Source organism: Mycteria americana, chromosome 12 (assembly GCF_035582795.1).
Source record: "Mycteria americana isolate JAX WOST 10 ecotype Jacksonville Zoo and Gardens chromosome 12, USCA_MyAme_1.0, whole genome shotgun sequence".
Lineage (NCBI taxonomy): Eukaryota > Metazoa > Chordata > Aves > Ciconiiformes > Ciconiidae > Mycteria > Mycteria americana.
In genome coordinates, this window is record NC_134376.1 from 6013631 (window position 1) to 6034618 (window position 20988).

General features: G+C 50.4%; 1 protein-coding gene across 6 annotated transcripts; it reads right to left on the bottom strand.

Annotated features, from left to right (window-relative positions):
- Positions 1-2275: 2275 nt before the first annotated feature.
- On the bottom strand, positions 2276-10644 carry CHST12 (carbohydrate sulfotransferase 12). Of its 6 annotated transcripts, none has more exons than XM_075515132.1 (3): positions 10290-10402; positions 8690-8942; positions 2276-4981 (listed from the first exon to the last, which is right to left on the bottom strand). In XM_075515132.1, exon 3 carries the CDS (start codon positions 4884-4886, stop codon positions 3627-3629), a length of 1260 nt encoding a protein of 419 aa, XP_075371247.1. In that variant the 5' UTR covers positions 4887-4981; positions 8690-8942; positions 10290-10402; the 3' UTR covers positions 2276-3626. The 6 variants fall into 6 exon arrangements, 4 of the variants coding, with proteins under 4 accessions (XP_075371247.1, XP_075371248.1, XP_075371246.1 ...); XM_075515133.1 differs by having other exon boundaries at positions 8676-8942; XR_012777622.1 differs by lacking the exon at positions 2276-4981 and adding an exon at positions 5303-7096 and having other exon boundaries at positions 8676-8942; positions 10290-10410.
- Between the last annotated feature and the right edge of the window lie 10344 nt (positions 10645-20988).

The window sequence follows — 20988 nt, forward strand, 5'->3', positions numbered from 1 at the left end:
CCAGGGAAAAGCAAGCCAGGAGGGGAACAGGACGTAATTTTGCAGGCTGAGCATGAAATGACAAAGCCAGGTTTATTCAGACACAAATAGGCCGCTTCAAAGCATTTTTCCAGCCCTTATAAAATCAGTACTAGCATCATAACCATCTACACTCCAGGATTTTTAGTCCTCTTCTGACTTCAGGCCAGCACGGATGCATACTGCCTGCCCTTTCCAATCATTCTGCCATTATTTGTCAAATACCAAATTCCAGCTCCTTTAGGAAACCAGGGGGGAAGGAAGCATGGCTGGTTGAACTCTTTGTCCTTCTCTCCCACCCCCCGCACACTTTTACATCATCAGAACAGAGCAAGAAACCCACAAAAAATGCACATTCCCAAAGCTGGAGGCTACATCCCAGTTCTGGCAACCCAGTGGTCTTACCACAAAGCTCAGCGCAGCCTGGATCTCCTTTGACTTCTTAACAATACATTCACAGTGGTGGAAGGGTGGGGAAGGAGGGCTTCAAAAGAAAAGAGCAGCAAGGAACAAGCTATTTTGAACCCCGAAGCCATCCACTGCAACGTGAACCCTCTCCATCTGAACTTTACTGCTCCTCCCAGCAAGCACTTTGAAGTATAGCAATGGGAAATGAGGAGAGAGCCAACAGCACCCAGCGTGTTGGTTGGGTACGGGTCTACAAACATTAAGGTGTCTTAAATGTTAAAGCAGGCTGGACTCAACGGGGTGACAGAGGGAAAGTACAGAGGACAGAGCCCTCAGCGGCCTTATGCTATCCATCCATCCTCCTGACTGCAGCTCCGATGGAGGCTGATGAAGCCACTGGGATGCAGGCAGCCTGCTGAACCTTGCATATGGGGTGTTTTGGACTTTAGCATGACATAGGGTGGTATTAGCACATAATGCTGGAATTTACCCCCTTTATCTAGCTTTAGATGGGGAGGAGAGAAGTCAGTGCATTCAAAGTCTCCCCTCTCTAGCCAAAGTCCGCAAGACAAGAGAGGGCTTTTTCTTCTGTTGCTGTTAAATTACAAGGCAGCCATAAGGAGAGGCTGCAGGATCTGCAGCCATTTTGTACCTTCTCTGCCAATTGCACAACCAGGACCCTGCCGCCAAAAATGATGGTAACACTCTGCAACCCATTCCTCCTCTGCCCTGGATGAGCGACTGACAGCTGGTGAACTTGAAAAGATGCTCCTGGGCTCTTGCCTGGGACAAGCCAGGGCCATGAATCACAGGACAACTGCGGCTGAGGAGGCAGCAGCCAGCTTGCAGGGCGAGCCGGCGTCGTAGGCGTATGTCGGCCAAGTGCTGGTCAGAGGGGCAGGAAGAGACAGGACCAGATCAAGAGGTGCAGGGGAAGCAGCTGGAAGGAAGTTTGCACGGCATCTGCGCTATGGTCCCAGCTGCCCACCTCTACACATACTAAACAAAAATTAAATTTGAATTAAAAGATAAAAAAATAAACACTTTGTAAAGACAAGAGATTAAAACATCCACGCTGTATCTTTGGAGAGCGAGATGAACCCACCCTGAAGAAATGTAAATGTAGCAAGAACCAAGAGACTCCCGGGATTACTCATTACAGGAGACGAGATTCTCAACATCTCTCTGTTTTGCAGCAATTAGCTGGTAACTGGAAAAAAATTGAATAGATCAACACTTTTCTATTATTAGTTTTAAATAATGACTCAGAAACTGGCACTTCCTTTTTCCCCAAGCTGTGAAGAACTAAGCACCAAGACCCTGATTGTGGCTTCAGGCTCATTTAAACTGCAAATATCTCTGCAGAAATTACAGGAGAGTGGTGTGAATACAATGAGAAACAAACCCTTTGCTTCGAGCTTAAATGCTAGCAATTACCTTTCATTTATAGGTTAAAAAGCTTGATACAGCGTATTTGCCAGGAAGAGCATAGGAAGAAGATGTATGTGTACAGAGGTTGGAGAAGCAAGGAGAGAGAGGGGAAAAGTCAGGCCTGCTGATGGCCTCGGAGAGAAACTGAATAAAAGGCCAATATTAAGAAGTCTTCCCAAAACACAGGGCTGCCTCCCAAGGCCTGACCCTGGCCATTAATTGCTGATACCATCCACAGCCCAGGGAAATAATTAAGCATTTCAGCTCTAAAAGAGCTGCCTGCCTAATCTGCTAAGCAGACAGTTTTTGCAGAGCAATTCAGAGAGAAAAAGAGAAGCAGATTCAGCTGATGAGACACAAAAAGTCTCTCTAAAGGCATTAATTTCCTTTGGGAAGCAGCCCACTTGCTCCTAGCACAGTGGGCAACCATCACTCCTGCAGCAGGTCCCAGCAAGGCAGATGATTAAATCTGCATCAGTCATTTGGTATAAACAGAAAGGTGGTGGATGAGGATGCAGCATCACAAGCAGTAGCTGGCACTCTGAAAACAAATGAACTTTGAGTTCACCTTGATGCCTGCTCATTGAAAGAAACCTTTTGGATCTTCTTCTTCCAGGGATAAGCATCTGCATCCCTGCCACGTCTCCTTAAAGTGTGCTCAGGAACGACATAGCACAGTTCTCAAGGGACTTGCACTGTACGCAGCAGTGACCAGGCCACAGAGCAGCATGCCACCTCCCTGTCCTGTAACCGGCTGCGATATGGTGACCTGCGTTTCTGCCTAAGCTACTGTAGCATGAAGCCAGGATGCCAATTTCTGGACAGCACGTCCATCCAAGAGCACACTCTGCCCATCCAGGTTGGCCACAACCCCCAAGATCTTCAGGCACCGTCCTAGAATGGGACATGTCATGAAGATGCTCCACACTAGCAAGGCATAGAGGGGCTGAGGAACCTCAGCTTTTGGAAAGTAGAGTCCCACCACTTTGCTGAAAGGTGAAGCAGTGCAGAGGTACTGTGCTGGCCACCTGCATGTCCTGAAACACCCCATGGGGCTTGACGTCACTGCTCCCAACTGCCATTTCCTTCCTATGACCCTGGCGTCACGCTCACTGGCTGTGAGCAGCGCATACCACCAGAGCACTGGTATTCTTCCAGGGCTGTTCAGCAGAGTCAGGCACGGACCCATCCGATCTGCCTTGAGCCCAGCTCACAGCGACCACCAGCAGATGTGGCTGGTGAAGGCACCACTGACAAACCCAGCTCCCAAAGAGATCCAAGTGCTCTGCAAACCTCGGACCTCTGAAACAGCAGCCCTGAGACAACACACAGAGGCAGGTGTATAATTTCTTGGGTTTTTCTCTTACTTTTTTTTTTTATTCCTTCCCTTCCTTTGCCACGACACACACTTTGTATTAAATATCTTAAATATATTAATTTTTAAAAAGTATTAATAAAAAGCTACTGAAGGACACAGCTGGCAGAGTGACCAAGGGCAGCAACCCATTGCAAAACATGGGGACATTTTAAAAAACAGAAACCCAGAAAACAAATGATAACAAAAAAACCTGGCATTTTTTGCATATGCACAGCTGGCTGGAATACCCTGGACTCTGGCATTATTGCAAAAATGGAAGGGGAGGCGGTAGAAAAAATATATTCCATTGTACCAACCTGTACAGGGAAGGAAGTTAAGAGCAAAAATGAGGAGGCTTTAAACATTTTTGGTATTTCAGATATTCCCTCCCACACCCACCACCCAATCACTTTTAGTCTTTAAGCAAGTTTTCTGGCTTGGGGTAGCCAAAGAGTACAAAATCTGCTTCATAAAGCTTGTAGAGCTGCTGCCTCCAAGCCAGTGGGATTTTGGCAAACCAGTTATCTTCCCAGCTGCTGGCAGTCCTGTTCCGGTAGCTGGGGGGGAAGCGAAGCAGCCTGTCCACTTTGAGGAGCTGCAATAGATAAGCAGCATCCTCATCCAGCGTCTCCAGCTTTCCGATGAAATCGTAGTCTATCTGGCACGGATGGCACAGACGGTAAACCTGCCTCCAGTGCTCATTGAAGGGGGCCATCTTCTCTGTCCTGGGATCCAGTAAGTACTGGATGAAGTCAGAAAAGGAGACTTTGAGGCCTGCCCCGAAGGCCTCACTAACAGAAGTGGGAAGGTTGGTATGGTTGGAGTACAGTTTTAGCATGGGGATGGCAAAACGCCGGTAGAACTCCTCATTCTCCAGCTCAAATTTGCTGCGAAAGGCAGAGATGAGGCGGACAAAAGGGTCTCGTACAAAGAGGAACTTAGTGTACTTCTTCAGCTTGATCTTCATGAGGTGCCGGGAGAACTTCCCATAACGGCGCCAGAATTTGTTGAAGGTCAAGTGGGTGCTGGTGTTGTGGACGTGTTCCCGGGGGATATCCAGAGGGTTCCGGTACGGGACCCCCTGGTCCATCAGGCTCTCACTTAGCACAATCATCACCCGTTTCCAGTTGGTGCAGGCCACCTTGGGGACATAACAGTAGATGATGCCGTGGCGGTCATCCACGATCAAGTGGTTGAGCTCGTAGTTTGGGATGTCATCAAAGGAGCGCTCCTTGGTGGGGAAGGTGAAGCTGGAATTGGCACAAAACTCCCGCAACGTTCTCTGCCTCTCTATCTGCATTTTCTCTTGGTCCAAGCTATATCTGTCATTGTGTGTAGACCAGTCATAGCCCCGCACGTTCTCCTCCAAATTGCTCACCACAGGCTTGCTGGAGCCCTGGACCAGTAGCTGCTCTGTCTTTCGGGGGACAGAGCTATTCCGTTTCAGGCTTGAACTAAGCAGCTTTGCCAAAAATTCATCCACATCTGGCAACGCTTCCCAGTCTTCACCTGCTGTGATACCAGGGATGGCTCCTGGGGAATGAGGCCTGGAGAAGGATGTATGCAGGTAGAAGTGAGCCGTTCCCACGTTGTCCCAGTACACAATGATCAGGAGGATCATGAAGATGGAGACCAGCACCACAGAGAGACGGAGGAGCCGTGCTTTGGTCATCCTGACACCTACTGTGATAGCTGGCTTTCACCTGGATTCACCTCCGACTTGTAGAGTGAGGCTTGGGATCCAGCATGGTGCTGCAGACCAGGAGCCTGGAAAGGTACCAGAAGAAAAGTTAGCTGAAGCCTTAATCACTCTGGTTTGGAGAGAATGACCTTGCACAATCAAGACTCATCGTGGGGCTGACAATCCATTTCCACATGGGGAGAGTTGTGCGAGTCTGATGTACCCATAGAGACCCTGCAGAGGAGCACTGACTGGCCAAAAGGAGGCATAATGTGTTGCAATTTTACCAGTTCCCACAGAAATCATGTTTTTTTAATCAATCTCAAGCTTCTAGAGTCATGTGATTTCAAGAGAAGCTCTGTTTTCATTTAAAAAGTAAATAAAATATAAAGATTTCAGGCCTAGAGTTTACAGAGCGAAGTTTGAGTATTAAAAAATACAACTATACACAGAAAGTATGAAGAGCCAACTACTTTTCAGACCTCCCTGATTTTTAAACATAACTAACACGCAACAGGAAGAAAGAGGGCTCAATCCATGATTTTAGCTTGTGGTGTCACACTATCATCTCACGTCCCCATGAAGATGCTCTGTACCACTGTGCTGAAAACAAAGACCTTATCGGAGTTATAAATACATAGCTGAAGATGCCGTTGCCTCGGTGGCTAAAGCAAGCCCCTGTTGAGAGAACATCACTGACCTGAACACACCACCTTATCTAATCTGTATGAAGGCACCCAGTAGATGTCACCTCCACGACCTTTCTTGGTAGCTACTTCATTTTATCAAGAACGGAGATTACACAAACAGTTTTCCTACAAAACCCCCAAAGGGACACGGCCCTGATAAGAGCCACGCATCACTAAAAATCTAAAGGAATGATTACTTTTAACTGAATGATTTCTGAGATTAAGGATGCTCTGGTAAATCTTTGTCCATGCCCAAGACTGTGGAGTCAGGACCTCTTTTCTTGGTTTAATGTAATTTTTATTTCTATCACACTCATCCCTAACACCTCTTGATCACCAAAGACAGGTGAAAAATCACTGTTACAAGGGCAGCTCAGAAGACCTTTTCTGGAGGGTGCAGCGGGTTTGGTTTTTTTTTTTTACTTCAACCAGTCCCATCTTTTCACTGCTGCCTGCTTCCCTGCTGACTCCCAACCTCTTTCCACCAGTAAGCTCCTCAAGGGAGATCTGACTCCCCATCCTGCTGCATGTTTTCTGGTCCAAGGCTCCATGCAGGGACAGGCTGGCAAACCAGCCTTGCTCTCCCCAAGTGATCAAGGAGCCAGTGCCTACAGCCAGGGAAGAACAACATAGTAAAGTGAAGAGCAGCTATCTGGTATTTTGAGAGAGAAACCAAGGTTTGCTGTTTTACAGTCTCTCTCTGCAAGGTTTAACGTCAAAAGACAAGCAAAAAGTAGTCACTCCTCTCTCCTCCTCCCCTCCAAGCACAGTCCAGCCCCTGATTATAAACACAGAACAGCACCTACAGATAGAAGACAAGAGCTGCCCTTTCTGCAGACATCCCCATTCTTTCTAACTTCAGAACAAACCCTACAAACACCAGCTCTGAAACAAAACCACTTCAGGGCAAGCTGCCCTGAAAAGCTTTTCAAAACGAAGACTGGGGGTTTCTTCCTCCCGAAACACAGAGGTTGCTCCCCAGCCAGTTCACACATCACCAACCCCACCCTGTAACAGGGATGTGAAGAACCTGAGGGTCCGGATATGCAAAAGTGCTGAGCTCTGTCATTCCCAGGGAAAACTTGCTCAGCACCTTTGAAGCTCACAGCAGCCTTGCATTGAATGACTTGTCTAAAGAGCCATCTGTGTGGCTGTGCTTACACCTCAGGGATGCCAGATTTTAACAATCAAAGTCCTGGCTTCAAACACTAGACCAAAAGCATTAGACCAGAATTTAGTAACAAACAGGAACAATACCAGTTACGGTTACATATCAAAGTATTAGCTCAGCTTGTCCCAAAAGACATAAAATGCAGAACCAATGGTTTAGGGGTTTTCCACCCTGCTGTATTTATTTACATCTTGGAGATAGGGAGAGCCAGAGATTCAGCATAGCTGTAGACTAACACATGGCTTTGCACTGCAACACCAAACGCTGTGTCTCCTGGAGCCAGGCTCTTATTCTACATGTGAGGGGGAGCTGGAGGAACTGCAGACATAGCACTTTGCACTCTGCAGAGCAAAAAGCAGGTATTACTCAGCAGTAATTCTCTACGTTTAGCTAGTCAGGACTGAGGATGGAGCAGATCTAAGAGGAAACACCCAGAGAGATGAGCACGGAGTTAAAGAAGGGGCAAATTACATATGTGCGTCAGCACTTCAGGCCAAGCATCTCAGTCCAACAGCAGAAGATAATGGAGTGACGCTGCCAAGCCTACTGCTTGGCACACTTCTGGGTTTGCGTTTTGCCTGAATCTGTTCTTGCTTTCAAGCCAGTTAGCTGTTCAGGGCAGGGACTGCTTCCTATTCTGGATGAATAGTGTGCCCACTGTGCACATAATTCCTAGCACACTGGGTTTCCAGAGCTGCTTGAGACCTTTAGGCTGGCTGGAATGCAGCAAGCCCGGAAAGCTGCACAGAGCATCCCTTTCTGCCATCCCTATACCCAGCAGCTTCCACAGCTTCAGGCAGCGCATCAGTCTGCTAGCATTTCTCCAAAGCTGTCCCACCCCAGCACGGACAGATCACCCTCTTGGCAGCAGGGACAGAAGCGAGCGAGAGGCTGTGTGTGGCACATGCATTCCTCGGGCAAACGGAAGGAGGGCTCTTCGTCAAAGCCACCACCATAATGTAGCTTTAGCGAGCACACCCCAAGGGCTCAAGCCTGCTTTCCAGGACACAGCATGCAGGCCTGCCAGAGCGTTTGGCTTTTCCAAGACACACAGCAGCAAGCAGCACAGAATCGAAATGACTCCACTTCTATTAACTCTATCAGTGCCAGAGAGGAACCCTGGAAAAGGGCAGTAATACAGCTTAATTCCCCTCATGAGAAAAACGCTACAGAAAACAGCGTTACTCTCTTGACTACGATGCATCCTCTTCCTGAGCACTTTGTAAAAGACACCAGCCAGAAAGCACAAATTAGAGGTCTCTGTGCACATCAGAGGGAACGCGCCTCCATCCTCCCCTTGCCAGAATCAAAAGGAAAAGCCTCCAGGAGGAGCCAAGAATTTACATTCAAGTTAAACCCAAAGTCACCAGCCAACAAGAACGTGCACCAGGATCCACACAAAGCTGCTTCTGTGACACGATGCTGGCAAACTGGGAAGCAGACCAAGTGCTATAATCACTCTGCAGAGTCCCCTGAGCAGCCATCCCGCGATCATCTCCAACCTGAAACTGGCCTGGGTGTGAACCAAGGACTCTTCTCCCCATCCCAGGCCCGAGAAAGACACTGAGGTCCGAGGTTAATGGTCCCATCCTCTCCTATGACAAGCTGCCATGTCAAATAACCACCTCTCAAACTCTCATTTAAAACCAGAAAGGGAGGATGTGTCCCCAGCGCTCTTATTGCAAAAGCTATTGCAGATGCAACTCCTCAGGGATTTGGAAACCTTATTTGCACTTCACAGCCCGCTTGTAACTGTTTTTTCTCAGGACAAACATTAGCTTAAGTAATTCCTGTCTCTTTCTTCCTCTCCTCTCAGCTTTGTGCAAGTACTACATTCTCTCACAGCCTCTCTTTGCAAAAGAGAGTAACTCCAGCTCACTTACAGGAGCAGTAAGGCCTACAGAAAATAAAGGAGCTTACACACAGGTATGTACCGGAGACAGGGGATAACAACCCCTCTCTATGAACGCCAATGGTTTCGAAGGGACTGTGCCTCCAAAGGCTTGGGTGCAGATTCCATCTCTTCTTGCTTTGTGTTTCCCCAGGCTTGTCCCTCTCCCAGTGCTCCTAACTCCTTGCGCGGAAGTGCAAGGCACAGGTCAGGCACTAAGCACCAGCTCACCGCCCACTTCTTGTAACGCGAGAAGATACAGGATTTCAGGTAGCTTGCTTGGGCTTTGCCTGCTTCTGAAGACAGAAAGAGGTGGAATGAGAACTTTTAAAAACATACAAAAAACCCAGATTCAAATGGATACTTTCTCTTGGGGCACCTGCATTCACCAGCAATCGCTGGACCCATGCAGCCTTCTTTACCCACATATCACAGTACGCACCTGCTACCAGTTACCCTTAGGGAATAAGCGGGCTCTAGACAAGTGGAACCAATTCAACCTCCTGCAGGTGCAGGAGAACAAGCTCCCATCAGCCAAAGCAGAGGGACGCTGCACCAATAGCCAGAAACAAGTTTCATGCACTTGGCCATCGCTCAATAAATTGTTTCTCCCCAGCTTTCCAAAAATCTAGCACCCTTTGCAGAGCAGGGAAGTTTTAACCCATGTAATGACATCAGTGGTTACATTAGTATAAATGCACAGTGTGAGCAAAAAAATAGGGCTTGCATTGCATGTTTTACCCCAACTTAGCACGTATATGCTAGAGACCAGCAAAAGAAGGTCCTAATCTACATAGCTATCCCAGTGCCTTCCCTCCCATTGCTGCCACAAAGCCTGGTTTGTACAGGCTTGGCAGCACCAGTCGCCTCTTTTTTAATATCCATACTTGGAAGTTGTCTCAATAACCATCTTTCTAAGATTTCCAGAAAGAAACTCCCAAAACGCAGCATGTCCTGTTCGTTCATTACCTTTGTCATAAACTTCAAGCACACCCATCGTTCCTGGCCTTACAAACACAGGAAGAGTCCCAGCAAGCCCCAGTGCCTATAGCCTGGGCCAACAAAACCCCAGAACGTTTGTTGTATGTCAACTCAGAGGCCAGAAATCAGCCCCTGCCACTCGCACGGCCCACCTTTGCCTTGCAAAGGCCTGATTTAAGCATAGTTTTCTACTGTTTGTAGTTCAGCGCTGCCCTGAAGTTCTGTACATGAAGTTCGAGCGGGATTAATTACAGTAACGCCATCTCTGTGAAGCAGCGTTAAAAGCCACGCTCTACCGTCGATAGAAACGCTCCGCTGAAGAGGCTGTTCCTTGGGTTTGCTTTTGTAGCTGCTCGGACCGCAGACGCTCCCGAGTCCAGAAGCAACACAGACTGCAGAACAACACACGAAAACTGCACAAGCGGGCTGTTACCGAAAGCCTCAGGCCCGGCACGGGCAGCAGAGGGGGGGAAAGCCAGCGTTTCATGGTTTGGAGAAGAGGAACTGCCTCGCAGAGCCGCCTGCCACCCCACAGACCTCCGCCACCCGCAGACCCTGCCACCGCCGAGGCACGAGGATGGGCAGCGCTGCCCAGCCCAGCACACGACGCCCCGGCTGCCGATGGAGCCGTGCCCGCCGAGCCGGCCGGCGCTGCGCCCTACCTGGCACGCTGCGGCCGCCGGGGAGAGCGGAGGGAAGCGCGGAGGGGACGCCGTGCCCCGGCTGCAGCTCACGACTGGAGCCCGCCCGGCCCCGGCCCCGGGGCGGCACCCCCCCGCCGGGACCGCCTCGCCCGCGCCGCCGCCCAACTCGTGCCCTCAGGCGCCAACCCCCGGGCCCTGCCCTGTCCGCAGAGCGGAGTCCCTCCCCTCCCCGCCCCGCCGTGGGCGGCCCGTGCTCACCTCCCGCCCGGGCGGCGGCGCCTTCCTCCTCCTCCTCCTCGCCTCCCGCCGCCCGTCCCGCCGCTGCCCGGCCGCCGCCGCCGCCTCTCGCGAGACGCCGGGCACGGGGGTTCCCCGCCGGGCCGCGGCGCAGGCGCCGCTCCGCCCGCCGGCGGGAGGTCCCGGCCCGCCCCGCGCCCCTGCCTCAGCGCCTGTCCCGCGGCTGGGCGGTGGCTGCCCGGCCCGGCCCCCGCGGGGTGCCGGTGGGAGCCCGGCCCCCGAAGGCAGCGGGGGCTCGGGCGCCGTCGGTGCGGGCCGGCCTGCCGGGAGAGCCCGTAGGCCAGGCCGGGAGCGAAGGGGCTGCCCTGGCACTGGGGGACAGCAGCCCCCAGCTCCTTCCCCCAGCCGGAGGGAGACCGAGACCGCTGTAGGAAACCAGGTGTAGCAAATGCTAAAGACCCAGCGGAACACTAATTCTTCCCCCTGGATTACGGAGGCGCAGTTGAGGCAGTGGTCTGCAACCACTGAGGCAGTGGATTACAGAGGCATAGTTGAGGCAGTGGTCTGCAGAGGGTATGGCTTTCTTGCCCATCAAAAGCTACTTGGACAATATAAAAAAAGTAACATCAGATTACTAATAGTTCTGATCATTAGCCTTTACTCTGGCTTATTTCTCACACGGCAATCCCTCTTTTCCAACAGAGCTGGTGCAGGATGTCACCAGCAGCCCTTTGGCCCCTACCTGAATAGTGGCTGACAGGAACCTCGATGGCTGCGGCAATGGATACGCTACTTCCAGCTTTTGACTGATGGAAGAGTCTAGCTCGGCGCAGGTGATTCTCACAAGTTTTGTCTGTACTGGGGCTTGAGGGAGCCCAATGCTTAGCTTTCGAGGTCTGAAAGACACTAAGTTGAGTTAACCTCAGTGGTGATGTCTCTCACCTCTGATTGTTGCCATATTGTACCAAAAAGATTCCCTTCACACCTGACTTTGGCTTAGCTTACTGTTTAGGCATGGGCGTTATAGAAGAATAAAGGTATTTAACTTATTTCCTCATGCAGTTTGTACTATGTTTCTCTTACCGTATTTAAAAACCACCCTAGCTCTACTGGGTCTATGCCTTCTGCTCAACCCATTCCCATTAGAAAGAAACACAAAGGACCTACCCTGTGGAAGTGTGGTTCGAGAGAGCGAGATCTTTTCTTTCTGGCTGTCCTCTCAGCAGACATCTCCTGGTCTCTCCTGTTCTTCAGCACTCTCCTGGCTGGGGAGCACACCTGGCTCCCAGCTGCAGGCTCCAACGGCAAACCCCCAATAGGTGCACTGTCTCTCATCTGACAGTCTGCGGTGGAAGTGGCCTCCAGATGCTTCAGCTCAAGCATGTCCTCCTGTCCTGGTTTCAGCTGAATTAGAGTTAATTTTCTTTATAGTGGCTGGTATGTGGCTATGTTTTGGATTTGTGCTGAAAACAGTGTTGATAATACAGAGATGTTTTAGTTGTTGCTAAGTAATGTTTGCACTGGTCAAGGACTTTTCAGCTTCCCATGCTCTGCCAGGTGCAGAAGAAGCTGGGAGGGGGCACAGCCAGGACAGCTGACCCCAACTGCCCAAAGGGCTATTCCATACCATATGGCGTCATGCTCAGTATATAAAGCTGGGGGAAGAAGAAGGAAAGGGGGGATGTTCGGAGTGATGGCGTTTGTCTTCCCAAGTAACCGTTAGGCGTGATGGAGCCCTGCTTTCCTGGAGATGGCTGAACACCTGCCTGCCCATGGGAAGGAGTCAATGAATTCCTTGTTTTGCTTTGCTTGCGTGTGCAGCTTTTGCTTTACCTATTAAACTGTCTTTATCTCAACCCACGAGTTTTCTTACTTTTGCTCTTCCGATTCTCTCCCCCATCCCACCGGGGGGGAGTGAGCGAGTGGCTGGGTGGGGCTTAGTTGCCGGCTGGGGCTAAACCACGACACCTCCTCAGAGAAGGGGGCTGAGGAGACTTTGCTCCCAAGGCTTCTGTGTTGGGCTCTGGAACTGGGCAACTGACTGCAATGAGGGAGATGCTTTTGGTGTTGGCAACACTTTCCTTCAAGGTCTCCAGACTCAGAATCACAGAATCGTATAGGTTGGAAAAGACCTTTAAGATCATCGAGTCCAACTGTTAACCTAACACTACCAAGACCACCACTACACCATGTCCCTAAGCACCTCATCCAAACGCCTCCAGGGATGGTGACTCAACCCCTGCCCTGGGCAGCCTGTTCCAATGCTTGATAACCCTTTCAGTGAAGTAAAATTTCCTAATACCCAATCTAAACCTCTCCTTGGTGCAACTTGAGGCCATTTCCTCTTGTCCTATCACTTGTTACCTGGGAGAAGAGACCGACCACCACCTGGCTACACCCTCCTTTCAGGTAGTTGTAGAGAGCGATAAGGTCTCCCCTCAGCCTCCTTTCCTCCAGGCTAAACAACCCCAGTTCCCTCAGCTGCTCCCCATCAGACTTCTGCTCTAGACCCTTCACCAGCTCCGTTGCCCTTCTCTGGACACGCTCCAGCACCTCAATGTCTCTCTTGTAGTGGGGGGCCCAACACTGAACACAGCATTCCAGGTGCGGCCTCACCAGTGCCGAGTACAGGGGCACAATCACTTCCCTACTCCTGCTGGCCACACTATTTTTGATACAAGCCAGGATGCCATTGGCTTTCTTGGCCACCTGGGCACACTGCTGGCTCATATTCAGGCGGCTGTCAACCAACACCCCCAGGTCCTTCTCTGCCAGGCAGCTTTCCAGCCACTCTTCCCCAAGCCTGTAGCGTTGCATGGGGCTGCTGTGGCCTAAGTGCAGGACCTTGCACTTGGCCTTGTTAAACCTCATACAGCTGGCCCCAGCCCATCGATCCAGCCTGTCCAGGTCCCTCTGCAGAGCCTTCCTACCCTCCAGCAGATCAACACTCCTGCACAACTTGGTGTCATCTGCAAACTTACTGAGGGTGCACTCGATCCCTTCGTCCAGATCATTGATAAAGATATGAAACAGGACTGGCCCCAACACAGAGCCCTGGGGAACACCACTTGTGACCGGCCACCAACTGGAGTAAACTCCATTCACCACCACTCTCTGGGCCCGGCCGTCCAGCCAGTTCTTTACCCAGCAAAGAGTACACCCGACCAAGCCATGAACAGCCAGTTTCTCCAGGAAAATACTGTGGGAAACGGTGTCAAAGGCTTTACTGAAGTCTAGATAGACAACATCCACAGCCTTTCCCTCATCCACTAGGTGGGTCACCTTGTCGTAGAAGGAGATCAGGTTGGTCAAGCAGGACCTGCCTTTCCTGAACCCATGCTGGCTGGGCTTGATCCCTTGGCTGTTCTCTACATGCCATGTGATAGCACTCAGGATGATCTGCTCCATCAGCTTCCCCGGCACCGAGGTCAGGCTGACAGGCCTGTAGTTCCCTGGGTCCTCCTTCCGGCCCTTCTTGAAGATGGGTGTCACATTAGCTAATCTCCAGTCAGCTGGGACCTCCCCAGTTAGCCAGGACTGCTGGTAAATGATGGAAAGGGGCTTGGTGAGCACATCTGCCAGTTCCTTCAGTACTCTTGGGTGGATCTCATCAGGCCCCATAGACGTGTGAGTGTCTAAGTGGTGCAGCAGGTCACTCACCATTGCCCCCTGGATTATGGGGGCTCCATTCCAGTCCCTGTCCCTATCTTCCAACTCCGGGGGCTGGGTACCCAGAGAACAATTGGCCCTGCTATTAAAGACTGAGGCAAAGAAGGCATTAAGTACCTCAGCCTTTTCCTCATCCTTGGTCACTGTGTTCCCTCCCCCGTCTACTAGGGGCTGGAGATTCTCCTTAGCTCTCCTTTGGCTGCTAATGTATTTGAAGAAGTGTTTTTTGTTGTCTTTTACAGCAGCAGCCAGATTGAGCTCTAGCTCAGCTTTGGCCCTTCTAATTTTCTCCCTGCACAGCCTTGCTACACCTTTGTAGTCCTCCTGAGTTGCCTGCCCCTTCTTCCAGAGGTCGTAGACTCTCCTCTTTTTCCTGAGTTCAAGCCAGAGCTCTCTAGTCAGCCAGGCCGGTCTTCTTCCCCGCTGGCTCGTCTTTCGGCACCTGGGAACAGCCCGCTCTTGTGCCTTTAGGACTTCCTCCTTAAAGAATGCCCAGCCTTCCTGCACTCCTTTGCCCATTGGGGCTGCCTCCCAGGGGACTCTCTCGACCAGTCTCCTAAGCAGGCCGAAGTCTACCCTCCGGGAGTCTAAGGTGGCAGTTTTGCTGACCTCCCTCGCCGCTTCTCCACGTATCAAAAACTCTATCATTTTGTGATCACTCTGCCCAAGACGGCCTCCAACCATCACATGGCTCACAAGTCCTTCTCTGTTGGTGAACAAGAGGTCCAGCGGGGCACCTTCCCTAGTCGGCTCACTCCCCAGCTGTGTCAGGCAGTTATCTGCCACACGCTCCAGGAACCTCCTAGACTGTTTCCTCTCTGCTGTATTGTATTTCCAGCAGACATCGGGTAGGTTGAAGTCCCCCACAAGAACAAGGGCTAGTGATTGTGAGGCTTCTCCCAGCTGCTTATAGAATAGTTCATCAGTCTCCTCGTCCTGGTTGGGTGGTCTGTAACAGACTCCCACCACAATATCTGCCTTGTTGGCCTTCCCGCTGATTCTTACCCATAGACACTCCATCCTATCATCACCATCATTGAGCTCTAAACTATCCAGACACTCCCTGACATATAGGGCTACCCCACCACCTCTCCTGCCTCGCCTATCCCTCCTGAAGAGTTTATAGCCATCCATCGCCGCACTCCAGTTGTGTGAGTCATCCCACCACATTTCTGTGATGGCAACCATATCATAGTTTTCCTGATGTACAATGGCTTCCAGCTCCTCCTGCTTGTTGCCCATGCTGTGTGCATTGGTGTAGAGGCACTTCAGCTGGGCTGTCGTCTGTGTCTCCTTCATAGAAGAACACCCCTTGTGTGCTTTGAGGCGTTTCACTGGCGTTTCCCTCTTGGCTCCTATTGCCTCAGTATCCCCTGGCTCAACTCTGTTCGACTTTGGCTGTGCCCCGGCGTACCCCGCACATCTCAGAGACACAGGCCGAGTGCCCTCGCTGGCACCCGCTCCCTCTAACCGTGGCACGTCGTCCCTCAGCTTCCCTTGGGTAAGCCTGAAATTATCCCCCTCCCGCTTCGAGTCTAGTTTAAAGCTCTGTCGATGAGCCCTGCAAGTTCCTGAGCAAAGATTCTCTTTCCCCTTTGAGAAAGATGAATCCCATCAGACGCCAGCAAATCCGGTGCTGTGTAGGCCATCCTGTTGTCAAAAAAACCAAATCTGTGGCAATGACACCAGCCACGGAGCCATGCGTTAATAGATTGGGTGTCTCTGTTCCTTCTTGTGTCGCTGCCCACAACTGGAAGGAGAGAGGAGAAAATAACCTGTGCTCCGGAGTCCCTTACTAGCCGTCCCAAGGCCCTGAAGTCTCTTTTAATCACCCTAGGACTTCGTGTTGCAGCTTCATCGCCCCCCACATGGAAGAGCAGTAGGGGGTAATAGTCCGAGGGCCGTACCAGGCTAGGGAGTATCCTCGTGATATCCTTCACCCGGGCCCCAGGCAGGCAGCAGACTTCCCTAAGAGGAGGGTCTGTCCAGCATATCGGACCCTCGGTTCCCTTCAGAAGGGAGTCACCCACAACTATAACCCGTCTTCTCTTCCTTGTGGAGGTGGTGTTAATACGAGAGGTACGTTCTTCTGCCCTGGGCGACACCTCTGGTGTAGATAGACTGTCGTCCCCATCCTCCATTGACTGGCCTTCCACCTCCAGGGCCTCATACCTGTTGCACAGAGGCACCTGGGGAGGCGAGGTGGGCAGGGAGGGCCTTCGCCTGCCGCCACGAGCGTGGACTCGCCTCCATTCACTCTCCTCCTTTGAGCTGCTGCCTTCAGCCCGGTGGGAAGGGGATAGAGGATCCCCTCAGTGGAACAGCAGCAATGTCTGCAGGTGACTTTTTCCCATGCAAGCCTAGAGAGGTGGGGGAATGCAGCCTGGGAGTCATCTTTCCTGCAGCAACACCTGTTGGTTTCTGCTAAAAATCAAAGCAATTGCAGCATAATCGGTTGGACTCGATGATCTTAAAGGTCTTTTCCAGCCTATACGATTCTGTGATTCTGTGATAATCTGCTTTTCATTCAAAGCTTTTATACTTTTCCCCTTCATAGCACTTTCAGACATTTAGAAGACATTAAATTTCACCTGAAATATTGTTATAACAACTTCTATGTATAGAGAAACAGAGGCAAAGCTTTTTGACTGTGTGTCTCCCATATAAAGCCATGGCTACAAAATGAGTCAGCCAGCGAGCAAGAGACTGATGAGCTCCTAACTCTCCCTTCTGTTCCAGGGTGCTGAGTGAAATCCATCTCACCGGATAGTCATCAAATCAGGGCCCAGCAGATCAGTTAATGGCATGAAAGGAGGTGATCATCCTGGACAACACACCATATCATGCATTGTATAGTGCATCCCTATTGACAACGCCTGTCACTCTGCTGGACATGCTAGAGACTGCGTGGTTCATGCAGAGGGAGAGCCCAAATTGGAGGTGGCAGCTAAGTCTTGGACTCTTAAGTGAGTCCCAGGGCTTAAACCCAAGGCCAGTGCTCTAGGGGTGATTTTATTGCCTGCTAAGGTTTACCTTCCTCATGTACCACAGACTTAGCTGCTGGGCACCTTCTGCCATCACAAGAGGAAGGTGCTAACCATGACAAATGGGCCTTGAGTGCGGTTCCTACCATACTGACCTGCTGAACTGGGCCTTTTGGCAAAACAGAGAAAGTTGGGCTGAGATGGGTATTCAGAAACCCCTCCTTCCTACAGGGTGTGGTTTTAGATGATCTGCAACTGCCATTGTGAAATGAATATGCCAAGAGGTTAACAGATGAAAGCACAGGCCCTTTATCAACAGGGAGAGATGAAACATGTCTAGATGAGAGCTCTCAAGCTGTGGGAAAAGCCAGAAGCCTCGTAAATGTGGTAATAAAGAACGCAGCAAAGAAGGACTTCAGGATTCATGAAGGAGAGAGATTTTGTCCCCTGATCCTCACAAACTTCGCTACTTTATTTGGTTTAAATGCTTGCCAGTCAACAGAAGCAAATCCAAACATCTCCCATAGCCCTCTCTGCAGAGAAGGTTCCTGCTAAAACACAGAGTTACTTTGCAAGAGCAGTACACCAGGAAACTCTTTTCTTACAGATTCCAGTTTCTGGAGATTCTTCCAGTTTGGTATCGCCCAGCTTTGGGGACTTAGCTGGGAGCTGCCAGGTCCCCATGCCCTAGAGAATAAGTCTAATAATGAGAAAGATTCACATTACCTGTCTGACTTAAGGGTGATGGAGGGAATGTCAAACTTCCCCCCCCCAGGGAAGATCCTTCATGTTCCCAGGTAGACCCTCTCTGATCTCATCTTTATTTAGATCCAGATGCTGACTTATATCCAGAGAAGGGCTGTTGTGGGGCTGCAGGAAGAGGGAAGAATGAGATCCTCGGCAGATTTTTCTCACTCTAAAGCCCCTCCTCTAGCCCTGGCTCCCAGCCTGCGGTCACAAAGACACTCTTGATACCTCATGTGCTTTTCCATAGTTCCAGCCACCTGCTATTTGCTCCCCTCCTGTGGAAATGCACCCAAAGTAGTTTAATCTCTCATATAACAACAAGACTAGCATTAAGTTTATTATTCAAGGTGAAACCCAACTCCTTGCCCCATTCATTCTAGGCAATCATAATAAACAGGAGACGCTGCTGCTTGGACTCCCTGCTGAAGACTGGCAATTTCCTGGCAGCCCCTTACTGTCTCAAAACACACAAAAGTTTTCCAAAGACAAAAGGGCCAGCAGCATCTTTCCTTTCTTGCAGGAAAGACCTGAGGACCTCCGTAACAACTGTGCCATGAGCAAGCACAGGCCTCCAGATAAGATAGTCTCCCTGGGGAGTTGCATGTTTGGCTATCTAACCATTGCTTTTCTGTTTGCCACCAAGCCAGTTATCTCTCTCAAACCTGACGCAACAGCAACTGGGAGGATGAACACGCTGGCTCATGCACAGCACTGCCTGGGTCCTTTTCTGTCAAGAGCGGAGCTCCAGAGACAACATGTTCATAAAACAAAGCTCTGTACAGCTCCTGACTGGCACCAGGACCCAGCCAGGCTTTAGGTGTGTGTGAATCCGTGACCATGACACAAGATCATGGGACAGAGTGGGTTCTCCAGCACAAGGATCTGCTCTGACTTACCCTGAGCATGCTGGACATCACTAAATGTAGCAGAAGCAGGCGGTTCAGCGTTCCCTCCTCCAGCTCAGAGAGGTGCGGGTGGTGTAACCTCGCCAGTGTCTCTGGGAGAGGAATGTTCTGGGCTGGGGCAGAGATGGGGAGGAAGAGTTAAAGATCACTGCTAGAGAAACAGCTGAGAACTGTGGAGTCACGGCATCCAAGACAAGGTTTTCCGGGTGGATTGTTGTCCAGTTTGCCATCAGAAAACAAAGCTCGGAGATAATGACAGAGCAGGAGCAAAGGTGCTGCTTTACCTTTTATCAGCATCTGCTGCCGCTGAATAATTTCTTCGCAGAGTAGCATGTGCTGCTGCAGTTGCTGGATCGCAAAATCCTTCTGGCACAATAGATTCTCCTTGTACAGTGTACTTGCCTGCAGCTCTGTGTTGCCAAGCTCAAGCTCATGGGCTCTGCAGAGGAGCCTTAGCACCTCCTGCTGATCCTCAGTGGTGATTTGTCTGGGGAAAAACTGCTCCATCTGGGAAACTTTTTCCTTGGCATTTGCTAAGTGCTGCTCCAGCTCTGTCTGAAGAAGATAGATAGGGGTTTGTCAAGGCAGCTCAGCTTCTTGGGATGACAAAGGCATCTGAGCAATTCTGTGCGGTGTCCTTCACGCTGAGATTAAAGAAATGTCTACAAAAAGTATTTTGCTTATTCTACTGGCAGCCACCATGTTTCAGTCATGGCAGATATATCCAGACACACAGTCCTCGCCTAGAGGAACTCACAAACGTTAACATTAGCTACCAAAACAATAATCACCAAAAGTGATTACCGAAACATTGAACGACCAGTGAGTGACAAACCCTCAAAATGTCCCTGGAAGGGGAAAAGGGAAGAATTAGCTCACTTATGGGTGCACAAGCCCAGTGGGTGCGTTTCCTTCATCCTAAAAAAACGTCCCTCTGGCTAAGGGACAGAGGCAGGATTGCAAACATCAATGTTCCCATGCTGCTTCCTTCAGCAGCCCAAAGTGTTTAGGAGTCCAGCTGCAATACAGGTGCCACACTACTTTTGCGGTGCTAGCCCAAAACCACAAGAACCGCTCTGAGTTACGCTGCTGCCATCCTGCCCCCAAGCAGCTGCTGGGCAGAGGCCAGCCTTGCGACCGTAAGGGCATCTTCACCTCCTCACCTTCAGGGCCGCCGTCCTGCGCTGTTCTGCCAGCAGCAGGTTGACCTCTTCTCTTACTACTGTAACTTCATGAGGTTCAGGTGAATCTATGATATCCGCTTCCCTGTCTTCCTCCTCTGTGTTTTCATCTTTCTCCTCCTTTGCTGGCTTGTCGTACTTGCACGCACCCTGAGCCTTCTCTCGTTCCCAGCTGCCAGCAAAAAAAGCAAAGAACTTCTGGGACATGGTGACATAACTCTAACAATGCATGCGTAGCCCTTCATTGTATCTGTCCAACTTCTTCTTGCATTACAGCAGCAGAGCTAATTAGTCCAGGCTGCTCTGGAGCTGGACAAACCATGCAGAAGAGCGCAATTAGCTTCCTCCCGTTTGGAAGTCTGTAAGACAGGCCTCCTATGTGATCTTTCCATGGCAAGGAGAACAGTGCTTTTCCCCACCTCATCACAAATTGTTGCCTGTTCACAGGTACTTGTTGAATATCTTTAATGTCCTGAAGACTGTTTTAACTACAAATGACCCAAATCCTAAGTGACTATAAAATTTACAGAGGCATTAGGTGGGTGACCAGCGATAATGAGAGGGAACTGACACCTACTTATAGTTTATCCAGAAGAAAGGGATGATGCTTCTTTCTCTGACATGAAATCATGCCCAGATACAGTGCATCTGGATGGAAACCACGTCACAAACACAGAGTGACTGGGCCATGGAAGGACCAACAGTCCCAGTCTGTGCTGCCATCCAGTTTTTCCATTAAAACACAAGTCCAGAATAGGGTCCAAATAGAGGTGAGGTACCTATACTTTTAGTCTTGAGCTTGAACTTGATGCTAGAGGTAGCTGGTTGCTTTACAGAGCTACGTCAGGCAATTGCACTGCGTGCAGAACCACGTGCAGGCTGCAGTCTCCTTACAAGCACCAGGATGCATTTCTCAATAGCAGAAATCACCCGTTGCAAATATAGCACCTTAATCTAAGGCTCAGAGTCACACGAACTTAATCTACCTTAAATC